Raw genomic sequence first — 12,927 nt, 5'->3', positions numbered from 1 at the left:
TTGCTTTCTTTGTCTCAGCCGGTGATATATATGTTTTTGTTTATATTTTGGTCATGGAGGTTTTCTGCACCCTAGTCCGTTTGTTTCTGGCAACATATTGCCTTCATATAGGGTACTGTTTTCATGAAAGTATTGTGACATGATGTACTGGTTTATATATTAATAATAACAAGCGTTTTTTTCCTTCTGAAAAAAAAAGCCTAAAGGTCATGCGACTCTCATTTGGCAACACAGGTCACGAGTTCAATTCCACTGAAGGCACTCAAGTTCAATTCCACTGACTGCACAAAATACAGACAACACTCAAGTATGGAATTCAAAACTTATTCTAACCTGATTGCGAGCGTCTGGGAGCCGGAAGGACCACGCGTGATCGATGAGGAAGACGTTGGAGTCCTTGGCCATGGCATTGCAGGATAGCACCAGGCGCCTCTGCTTGCCATCTTCGCAGAGTTCGATCTGGAAGAAGTTGCCTCCATCGAAAGTCTCCGTGGAAAGCTTGTCGAACAAACGTTGATAAAGGGTTTGGGGAATGCCTGAAGCTGCCAGAAGTAAGGCATGGACCTGCAAAAAATCGTTGAAGTCCCTTATTATCGCCATTTTTGGCTGAATCCTTTGCGCTCACTTGGCAATTGCTTCGGCTGTGCTCTTCGATAAATTAATTCCCTTCTGCTGCGTATTCTTTATGCTACTTTCCTCCATTCATTCTGGTGATGCTTAAACCCTAAACCCCAAAGTATACAGAGCTTCCAAAACCGTCGGCTGGCTACTTTTTGATGTAACTTTTGAAAGGAGTTGGATGGAGATTCTCACTAACTGGACTGTTTAGTCAACGGCAGTCAATAGCTTGAATCGTGCAGACCTAGACACCTTAGAGGGAAAGCAATAGGCACTCCTCCACGCAGCAAACGATACACCATTACGCATTCCGCATTTATGGTGAATATATATATATATTTTTTTATTTTTTTATTTTTTTTTATTATGGTGAATATTATATGTTTTTTTTTATAGGTGGGAAAATCTATAATAATTTTATTGTCAAATTAGTAGTGAGGATAGTTATTTTTCGCTGTTAATCGCGAATGCAAGTTGACTCATCACCGTTATTAAAGGAAAATCACGCCACCTGGAATAACCCACTAGTGGTTCGTAAGGGGACAGGTTTTCGCTCCTGCTAGATGTTTTTCGGTCTTGGGTCGTTACCCTGTTTCCTTACGTCGGAGGAGGACGAGCTCTTAGCTAAGCAAAAACAGTTTTAGGGTATACTCAACCTATTTCCTTACGTCTGAGGAAGACGAGCTCTTAGCCAAGCAAAAGCAGTGTTAGGGCATACTCCTTGTGATAGTTTTTATCATCACAATTGATTTCATTCTCCATTTTTTATAATATTTGTATATGAAATGAAACTTTAACGTCCACCAGTCTATGGGACCATTAGTTCTTGTTTTTCGCCTTTTGCAATTTAATCTTTTTCTTATTCAGATTGATGATGTGTTGGCCCAACCTTCCAACAATCCCCTCGCTAAAAAGACAATGCCAAGAAACTGATGCTAACATATTCTCATAACTTTCTCTCATGTCTTTGAACGCATCACATTCCAAAATGAAATGTTTTTCTGATTCCACTGCCCTAGAGGTGCAAAATGTACACACTCATTCTTCCCAAGCTTCTTTAGGCCTTTTCCACCGTCATGTTTCACACCGAAGTTGATGCGAGTTGTTTCTTAATTGAAGAATAAGAACCTTTGCCCTCCACGGAATGCTAGCTCCAATGAACTCTTTTTGTTGTAGATCACACGTAGGGTTGAATTCCTCAATGCAGTACTTCTTTCTACCCAACTCTTTTCCCCATACCCGTTTACGAAATTTCTCCATAACAAAATTCTTTAGCTCCTTGTTATTTGTGGGACAAAGATTGAGATAAATATTCCATTTTTGCATCTATGTGTAGTTTTGTCTCATCCATGTTTTCTTTCTTTCACTTATGCCTTTATTAAAGATAACATTAGGCCATCTACCTACTCTCATTTGCTTAATTCTTTTTAGATATCTTATAAGTCTCACGATAGCAATTACTTTGATGGGAGTTGCTCTTGTTTCACTCAACATTATCTCATAGGGTACCAAATTTTTTATCTCGTATATAAAACTTAAGGAGAGTTAAACACAAACCAAATAGTATAAATTCTTAAATGTGGATTGTTTATTATTTGTTTTAACAATGGGTATTTTAAATTTGGGATATTAATTAATTAGTTTAGATGTATTTTAACTTTCAATTTATTTTAAATATTTTTATCTTTTTACCAGTACAATGTTGTATATTATATATGGATAACGGAAGTATTTTGTTTATTCCATAAGAGTAACATAAGTATTTTGTGGATGTTGTGAACATTCATCATGTCGCTAGCACGAATTAAATTGGGGTGAGGAGGATTCCATTCATACCTTCCAACCACTTGAGATATGCCTAATTAAGTTGTATTCTAACTAGCCAGAGGAATTGCCCGGAAAGTTATGGAAATTCTGGTCATATTTAGAGAAAATCCAGTGAGGATTTTTGTAAATCCAAGTTATAGTTGTTAAAATTCAAAATTTTAGGTGTCCTAGACGTTTTTTATGGTGCTGAATCCATTTCCACCATCAAAAACACGATTCAAAGACTGTCTCTACAAGATTTTTTGAAATTTTTTTGCCCAGATTCCGGCCACTTTTGGCCATCCGGGCAATTCCTCCGCCTCGGTAGACGACTCCCCTAATTAACATTATTTCAAAAAAAAATTAATCTAATTTGACTTATTCATATCTCGACAATAAATAAATAGATATATTTCATAAATTTATATTAGTATATAGTTAAACATTATATTCTAATTTTGATTAATTTAATAACATCTTTGGGATTTTGAGATTTTATATTTGATTAAAGATGGTAAAAAATACTAGAACATAATGTTACCATGAATTCAATTGTCATTGAGATATAATGTTATCTTGAATTAAAATTGTGTTATCACAAAATTATAGAAAATTGAAATTTTAGTGGCATTAACAAATGAAAAAATTGTTGAATATTTCTTATCCTACATTAATAAGGAATATATAAATTGTATAATTAACATTATAAAAGGCAGGATTGATATGATGTTGTTGAGGCGGTGGAGTTCAATTTTGGAACCTGAATCATAGCGTTAAAACCATAACAATTCAGTTGCAAGCTCATCCTTTTTTCTCTATCAGAAGGAATACACTTTAGATGGCCCTCGGGCCAGGGGAGAAGCCTCCACTTTTCGTCAAGCCCTTGCAAGTAAAAGAAATCACAAACATGTTATGCCTGGATCTACAGAAGGGCCCTCGGGTTCGTCGCAAATACCAATCCTAGGTCATAAATGGAAACAGGGTCTGTGAGGACATTGTATACCAAAAGTTATAACAAACACTTGATTTACCATTCCTTCAAAATGTTTGGAAGATCATCGCAAGCAGATGCATGATCATGCTTTCATATGAAAATCCACTGGAATTTGGCCAGCGGAACGGGAGCTTGAATGGTGGATTCATCAAACCTAGCAACCTAAAGGTGAAGTTGACCTGAGGTTGGGTCTTAAGGAATTTTTTATGGTCATGTTTTCCAATCTAGAGGATAAAGAACGTATTTTCGCAGGTGGACCATACTTCTACAATAATGCAAGGTTATACATCTGCCACTTGGAATCTTGCTTCAACCCAGACAAGGAGGAGTTTGTTGCAGCCCCGGTTTGGGTAAGGTTATATTCCCTCCCTATATATTTATAGATACATGAGATACTGGAAGGTATTGGATAGGCGCTTGGAAGGTTTGTCAAAGTATCAGAGGTTACCCAAAGAGGAAGGAATATGTCTTATGTGCGCTTATGTGTCTACATGAATATTTCTCAACCTCTCCCGAAATCAATAGAGTTAGATTGCCATAGTGAATTATGGACACAGACATTAGACTATGAACATGTTCCTTTCTGATGTCGCATTTGTCATCAACATGATGATCTCATTCGGGAGTGTCCGCTGTGAAGACAGGAACTAGAGGTTGACAATGACTTGGGGAAAGATGGATTCACTAAGGTCTCCACCTGAAGGTGTAACCAGAAGAATCAAAACTTGCCTAATACTATGTCGATGGAAGATATAAATTATTTTTTTGCTTTCGAAGTTACGAAAGAATATGATAACAAGATAAAAGACACCAATATGATAGAAGCAGTCTCAGAAAAGTAGGCACAGAAGCACAAATTTGTGGATGGGGTACCTTTCTTTGGCTTACCTAGATTTTATGAAGTTGCTTTGTTACTCATACAGGACTATAAGGATATTTCTGAAGAAGAACATGGCCTAGTTTGTTTGATTAATGAATGGGCAGCCCAAGACCTCACGGTGTTGACGAAAGAGCATAGGGAACAGTACGGGAATGCCTATCTCTCCTAGAAAGCTAAAAGTGCACAATCACTTAGAAATGTTCATGAAGCTCAATCTCATCAAACTTTCCAAGAGAAGGGTAAGGAAATATTTCTTAAATATTTAATCAAGGAGCTAAGAAAGAAAGGCAAAAAGAATCACAAAGACACACCGGAGGATATGGAATGAGTGTTGGCAAATACCATTCAAGTGATAACCATACTGAATGTATCTCTCAAACCTTCCAACTTTTCTCAATGAAAATGCTATCCTGGAATATTCGAGGGCTTAATAGCAAGGGGAAGCAAAGATATCTTCGAGACATAATAAGAAAGGAGCAGCCGCCGATTGTGATTTTGTAGAAAATCAAAGTGACAGAGGATAAGTGAGCACCAATTGCATCCTATTGTTGGACAAGATGTAAATCTATGGCACTAGAGAAAAGGGGAATGTTGGGGGTCTGTCAATCTAGTGGAACCCTAATGAGGTTGAATTCCAGGACTAGATGGCCACCACAAAAACCCTTACGAGTTGTTTCCATTATATAGGTACTAAGGAGTTTGTTTTTCTAAGAGTTGTATATGGGGCCTCTTCTGTGAAGGGCAAAGTACATTTTTTACAGCAACTCGCTCATATCAAAGGAATAATAGAAAATTCTTTGTGGAGAGTAGGAGGGGATTTCAATCTTATCAGATCCTTGTTGGAGAAAAAAGGAGGGGTGAGAAGACTAGACCAAACATCGATAGATTTTGATGGTTATATACAACATTTGAGGCTTGTGGACACACCCACAACCAATGGATTATTCACATGGAATAATAAGCAGGGAGGTCCTCATCAAATAACTAGTCAACTGGATAGGTTCCTCCTGTCAAAAGGAATCCTACATAAAGAAATATTTTTTGAAGCTTTTATTTTGCCCTGCATGGGATCAGACCACTAGGCGATTAGATTGGAAATTGACCTCAAAGAGGGACCCTCTAATCACCCATTTTTCTTTGAACACTTTTGTCTACGTGACCCTTTATTTGTGGAGCTTCTCAGAAAATGGTGGCTGGAGTTGCACATAGAAGGTTCAACTAATATCTTCCAAGATAATCTACATCTGGAATAGAAAATGGCAGGAATAAAATTAAGGATAATTCTTGAAGGATGAACTCTGGAATTGGTAAAGGAAGAATGAACTACCCTCACCAGATTGGAACAACGCCGCAAACAAGAAGAAGAACTTTGGAGGCAGAAATCATGAGTCTAATGGTTAAAAGAAGGGGAATGGAACACAAAATTATTTCATAACTCGAAGATTCAACACATACACATAAACAAAACAAAAAAAATTGATTACATCTCAAGAGGGGGATAGAAAATATAACACCCAGATATTGAGCATGAATTAATTTATTATTATAAGGGTCTCCTAGCAGAGTCTTCATACTAAAATCAACATGTTATCAATAATGTAATTCAACACATCCCAAGGTTGGTAACTAGTGATCATAACATAGCTTTGATGTGGTCAATCTCTTTTCTAGAGGTGGAGACGATGGTCATGAACATGCCAAAAAATAAGGCACGAGGCACTGATGGATATACTCCAGATTTCTTTCAAGCCTGTTGGAGCTTTATGGGTAAGGAAATTCATGAACTAGTAGAAGAATCGTGCCAAACAATGTCTCTACATCCTGTTCTCAATGCCACTTTTTTTACCCTCATACCCAAGACATGTCATTTAGAGAGTCCTCATTGTTTTCGACCAATAACACTTTGTAATGTCATATACAAAATTATTTCATCAGTGATAGTCAATTGGTTGAAGCCAATGTTGCCCTCCCTCATATTGCCCACTCAAACTAGATTTGTGATGGGTCGTCAGATTACTGGTGGTATCATAGTGGCACAATAAATTATTCACTCCCTCATATTGACAAAGCAGCTAGGTATAATAATTAAACTATATTTTTCTAAAGCATATGATCGTATCAATTGGAATTATTTATTCTAGGTACTTAGTGCCTATGGGTTCTATGATAAATGGATATATTGGGTCTCCTCACTAATATCCACAATGTTTTTTTTAATCCTTAATAATGGTTCTCCTTCAAACATCTTCACTTCTTCTATAGGCTTAAGACAAGGAGATCCCTTATCTCCATTCCTATTTTTTTCGCGATGGAGGGCCTCGGAAGAGTTATTCAGAAATCTTGTTTGTTGGGACATCTACATGGACTAAGATTATATGGTCCAGAATTTCCTATTTCACATCAACAATATGTAGATGATGTGGTCCTTTATGGGCTACCCACGATGAAAGAGGGGCGACAAATATCTAAGGTTCTCCAACTTTTCATGGAAGCATCAAGTACAATAGTAAATAATGAAAAGACAAGTATCTTTTTTTTTTTAACTGTCCATATATCATTTAGGAGTAGTTGACTCGAGTATTGGGATTTTACAAAGGGTATCTCTCTTCCAAATACTTAGGGGTCCCTTTAGTCATTCACTATAATCGGGTTGCCTCTTGGGAGGATCTTCTTGAGAGGACGAGGAATAAGATCAACAATTGGATGTTCATAACTTTGAATTTTCCAAGCCAGTTTACGTTGTTGAAAGTAGTCTTATAGGTAATGCCAAATAATCAACTTGTTTGCATGCCTATTTCCTTAGTAGTTACTCAAAGATGGCAAAACGATGGCTTTTTGGGAATAATTTTGGCAATAGTGCCCGTGCTTATGGTAGCATCAATAATTTTTAAAAGACTTGGTGCTTATACCTTGGCTGATTTTTGGAAACCTCAAACGGAGAACCAAGAATGGAAGGTGTGGAAAGAAAAGAAGGATTGGATAGACAATGATGAGAACTCCCAATGGCAGGAATTCAAAAAATTATTAATAAATAGACCCATCAGAGTAGCACAGGATTGGGATATTCTGAGATGGGGACATCAATCATCCGGTACATTTTCTATAAAGGAAGCATATTGAATTCTTGCAGGTGAACACACAGAAGCCAACATAGGTCTATGGAGAAACATATGGGATAATAAGAGCTGGAAAAAACTTCATATTTCCCTTTAGTTGCTTGCACATGGACAAAATCTCACATGGGATCACCTACGAAGAAAAGGCTATGAGGGATTGTCAGTTTTTTCCCTATGTTTTCAAGAAGAAGAGACACCACAACACAATTTTATGAACTATAATTTTGCGTGCAGTACTTGGGACATTATACTACAAGTTTTCATTGTTTTGCGCTAAGGTCTAGTACAATCATAGATCTTCACTTTCATTGTTTTGAAAATAAGTTTAAAAATCCCATAGCCTTTAAAGCTTAGCGTTTGGCTTGTAGATTTTGTCATATGGCACCTGTGGAAAGAGCGGAACCGTAGAGTATTTGATACAAAAACAAGGGATATTGTTGGTTTACAAGAGATTATAATCACGAATATTCGAGAAACTATAGTTATATCCTCTTTTACATGAGATGAATGGTTAAGTACAGAGACAGAGGATGTTAGGTCCCTATAATACAAGTGTAGCCCCCTTATTGTTATTACTAGTGTAGCCCCATTATTGTTATTGTTAGTGTAGCCCATGTAGTTCCCATATTTAGGCCGATAGGCCTTCCTTTGAATGAGTTTTTTCGTCTAACTTTTCTTTCTATGATTGACATCTGGTGTGCAACTCCAACTGGCATATGATTGACATCTGGCGTGCAACTCCAACTGGCATCTGGTTTAACCAAAATTGCTTTCCATTTATGTTCCTCCTCTTTCCGCTTTCTGCTCTTCCTGTTCTCTTCCACGACCTGCTGCAATGTTTCCGGGCTCTTCCACGACGGCGTCCAACTCCAACTGGCATCTGGTTTAACCAAAACTGCTTTCCATTTCTGTTCCTCCTCTTTCCGCTTTCTGCTCTTCCTGTTCTCTTCCACAACTTGCTGCAATAATGTTTCCGGGCTCTTCCACGACCTGCTGCCATAATGCTTCTGGTTTCTGCTGGAAGAGGAATCCTCTGTTAATTTCATAATTTATGGTTTGTTCCATGATTTTGTTTACCATAATCAAAATGTCTCTGGTGTAGGGCATATGTTCAGAATGCCGAGCTTGCAGAACGATCAGTTATTGCAACTGGAGACAACTTGTGGATCTCTTCTTTACGAGCTCCAGGTAATGTTTAATGTTTCTTATATTTATTTCAGCTAACCATGAAAAATATGCTATGGATTGTATAGTGGTTTGGTGGCTAAAAATCTGCTCAATTTCAGTTAATATGGGACGAAATGGGCGAGCCGGACAAGGAAAGAGATAAAATGTTGCTCCAGCTTGAACAAGAATGCTTGGAAGTTTACAGATGGAAAGTAGATCAATCAAATCGATCATGGGCTCAGCTTCACCAGGCTATTGCCGATTCCGAAGCAGAGCTCGCATCCATTTATTCTGCCCTCAGAGTTTGCCCTACCATGCCTAAACAGGTTAAAATAACAAGACCGAAAATATGCCTTTGCAGTTTATATCATGGTTTCATTTTGAATTTTAAATCTTACAAGACTCTGATATTGGTTTTACCTGCTCCATTTTAGGGAGACAGAAGAGCAGGGAGCCTGAAGGAGCAGCTGGAAGCAATAACTCCTCTGTTGGAAGAAATGCGCCGGAGAAAAGAGGAACGGATTCAACAAATTTGGGATGTTAAAATGCAGATTCAGAAGATTTCAAATGAAATTTTGGGACGTGTAGAGCTTAGTCCGTCCGCCATTTCAGTGGACGAAAATGATCTATCTCTTAGGAATTTTGAAGAATACCATAAGCAACTTCAATCGCTTCAAAGAGAAAAGGTAAGAATTACTACTGCTTCACTATTTTATTTTGTCTTATGCTTTTGCTAATAGCTGCAATGTGGGATAACCCTAAAGAGAGTTAGGATTTACCGAGTCTATTAGGGTATTTTATGGGTTTAACCGTATTAGCTATGTTCCAAAAAACCAAAAATTTATAGCAAGAAAACAAGTTCAAGCTTACAAAAAATTGGTAAGAAAACAGTGATAAGATGTGTATTGCTGTATAAATTGCTTTGAAAAGATCAAGCTTGATGGAGCCAGTGCAGCGTGTTGTATCACTGTGGGATGGGTTTCGTCTCATGCATAGAGCCGAAATTCATGAGGACCCAATTTTACACATTTATGATTTTAATGGGGTTTGAGTTTTGCTAACAAATCTATCATAGTTCCTTTAATTTTTAAATACTTTTAATTTTCTCAATTAATTCAAGTGTCTAAACCCCTTGTTTATTTGTAATCTGTGGATATGTCTTTTGAATTTGTGATCTGTCCTTTCGCCTTTGTTTTTTTATGTATTTTTGTGTATCTGATCTGTTCTTTTGCCATTCGTTTTTGATGTAGAGTGAGCGTCTCTACAAAGTCATCGAATTTGTCAACACAATCCATGGATTATGCTCTGTCCTTGGCTTGGATTTTGTACGTACGGTAACAGATGTGCATCCAAGCTTGGATGAGTCTGAACAATCCAAGAGCATTAGTAATGACACTATTGATAGGTTGGCTACGACAATTCAAACATTGCGAGAAGAAAAAAAGAAACGAATGCAAAAGGTTATTTTCATGAGATTGCCCATGCAATTTGTTTACCCCTTGTTTTGTTGGTTGCTATTACCCTGATCTATATTGCAACATAATGTGGTGCATTGGGCTGATTCTTTTGATTTTTTCATATCTCCAGCTTCAAGATTTGGCCACGACTATGCTGGAGCTTTGGAATCTAATGGACACCCCTATGGAAGAGCAACAGATGTTCCAGAATGTCACCTGCAACATTGCAGCTTCAGAGCATGAAATATGTTCTCCCAATGCCCTGTCTATGGAATTTATTAACCATGTAGGCTTGAGAAATTTGGATGATCCTCTGCATGCATGCATGCAGTATTTATGCATATTGATGTGGTGCGAGCCAGCTTGTTTGTTTAGATTCTTAGTCAAATTATGATGATACAGGTTGAAGCAGAGGTTTCAAGACTTGAGGAGCTAAAAGGAAGTAAGATGAAGGAGCTTGTTCTTAAGAAGCGAACAGAGTTAGAAGAAATTTGTAGGAGAACACATCTCATTGCTGAAAGTAATACTACGTTGGACAAGTCAATTGCCTCCATGGATTCTGGTAAGTTCTCTTGGGTATTGTTTCTTTTACTGCTCAATTCTGGTAATCTCTTTTCATGGTATATACTTAAACAATAATAATTTATTGTAGGGAGAACATATCTTTGATAAAATTATTGGAGTAATTCCTATCTATTAGGTGATACTTATTTGCTTTCCTTTTATTTGTTCACAGGGTTAGTTGACCCTTCCGAGCTTCTTAAGAGCATTGAAGAGCACATTGCAAAGACTATGAAGAAGCATTTAGCACGAAAGAAATCTTGGAAAGAATTGAAAAATGGTTAGCTGCCTGTGAAAAAGAGAGTTGGCTTGAAGATTATAACAAGGTAAGGAAGGCAAGAACTAGAGATAGTGGAATTTTGTTGTCAACATTTTCCTCATTGTGACACAAGCGTGTGAATATTGATAACTTCGATAGGATGAAAACCAGTACAATGCAAGCAGGGGTGCACACCTTACCTTGAAGCGTGCTGAGAGGGCGTGGGCAGCTGTTAGCAAGCTCCCTGAATTTATCACTCTGAGAGGAAGACCTCGATGTTACTTTGCCCTCGCTGCTAGATGCAGAGAGAAGATGAATGTATCTCTCTAAGGTTTCCTTGCTTGATTCCATCTCAGTTCTTGATCTTCATTGAAATAAATTGATCTTCATTCAAATAAATTGTATGGGTCTATAGAGAAACTCTTCAGTGACAATATCTCATATTCTTGCCCATCCCTAGGGGGATGCCTGGAGTTCATCAATTTGGCCAACAACGAGATCACAGGCAGGATCTCGGAGATCAATGGCGAGCGCATCATCAAGTGGTTGGACTTATCAGTTAATCGTTTGAAGGGCAGCGTTCCAACTTCGATCTCCATGTTAAAGAAAATTGAGCGCCTGGATTTCTCAAGAAATCGGATGGTGGACAAGATACCAAGGCCCATGGGCGAGCTAAAGGAGCTGAGATGGTTGGATCTGTCATGGAACGGTTTCAAAGGGAAAATTCCAGGGCATATGTTGGGTCTGAAGCATTTGAAGCATATGAATCTAAGAAACAATCGTCTCTGTGGCCAGATTCCACAAGCGAAACCCTTAACTGTTTTCCCGGCTTCTGCTTATGCTCACAATGATTGCCTCTGTGGGTCTTCCTTCCTGCAAGAACCAAAAGCTTTGATCATGGTGGCCTTTAAGAAAAAATTAATTAGTGGGTCTGGTACAACGTCTCATTGCAATTGATATTCATTATTTTAGAGAAAATTTAAATGATGAATAGTCATTGTTGCTTGCCAGTGAGAGGGCCGACGCTTTCGCTTTAAGTAGATATGTAGGTCTGGTAAATGTTGGTAGCATTTCATACCAAAGCCCTTTCCTCAAAATTGGAACTGCATTTAATAAAAATTAAATTTATATTTCATTGTTTATGCCTCTCCATCAGAGGCGAGGATGCTTTTTGAAACATGCACTGAATTTTACTATACTGACCATAGTACTTAGTCCTGAGATAACATCGATAAGGATGAAAATATCGATGTCAATAATTTTGTACTTAGTCCTGAGATAACATCGATAAGGATGAAAATATTGATGTAAATAATTTTGTATGAAAGTGAAGTGAATCCTGCAATGCGCATATATAGAGCCATTAAGTGATCTAAAATGTGGTAGGTAGATTAATTCCACAAAAACAATTGTTGAACTTCAGACTCTCTCAATCCTCTCTTAAGGTGATATGTGAGGAGATGCCAACCTGAAGGAAATATGCTACATGTCACTACCGGAATTGAAAAATGAAAAATTAGAAATGGAATTTCTTGAAGAGTTTCATGATTTGATTTTCTCAATCAGTGGTGTAGGCTTCTTTAAATCTATGGATCTCATTTTTGGTGTAGTCAATTTTATGGAAAGACCATGCAAAGTTCACAACATTTGCTTAAGAAGTACTGCTCAGCTGTATGAATTATACAGTTTGTCACAGCTTCATAGTGACAATGGTCTGCACTATCCAAGCACACATAGATTTGATACAAACTGCTCATTTTTAAATAAATTCAAAACATATCAAAGATATATATTTATATATAAAGAAAGATTTCTCAACCTTTCTTTAAAATATTTCTTATTGCACTACATTAGTGTGGCAGGTTTCACGAAGAATATGAATCAATGTTGGAGAAGAGTTACAATTGTGGAAGTATATGTTTGTGTAAAAGTTAACCAGTACCCAAATTACCAATACAATTGAGATTTTAATATATATATATATAATTTACATTGTAGATGTTATGTGGTTTCCAATATTCATTATTCTCTATTTTTAATATTTTATAGAAATTCAACAATTCCAACTT

At 37.3% G+C, this 12,927-nt stretch overlaps 1 protein-coding gene and 1 pseudogene across 1 annotated transcript in view; one reads left to right on the top strand and one right to left on the bottom strand.

Annotated features, from left to right (window-relative positions):
• The window catches only part of LOC149254028 (tubulin-tyrosine ligase), a 114,784-nt gene extending 113,869 nt beyond the window's left edge, over positions 1 to 915 (bottom strand). The window contains exon 1 of the mRNA XM_089460053.1: positions 334 to 915. Coding sequence (XP_089316179.1) covers positions 334 to 600 — 267 coding nt within the window. The 5' untranslated portion in view covers positions 601 to 915. The remainder of the gene's footprint in view (positions 1 to 333) is intronic.
• Positions 916 to 8,521: 7,606 nt separating this feature from the next.
• LOC149254027 (65-kDa microtubule-associated protein 3-like) lies at positions 8,522 to 11,815 on the top strand (annotated as a pseudogene).
• The last annotated feature ends 1,112 nt before the right edge of the window (positions 11,816 to 12,927 follow it).

This window comes from Pinus tabuliformis, chromosome 7 (assembly GCF_031772625.1).
Source record: "Pinus tabuliformis cultivar Carrire ecotype Pingquan chromosome 7, CPIR1, whole genome shotgun sequence".
NCBI lineage: Eukaryota > Viridiplantae > Streptophyta > Pinopsida > Pinales > Pinaceae > Pinus > Pinus tabuliformis.
This window is presented reverse-complemented; position numbering and strand designations above follow the sequence as displayed.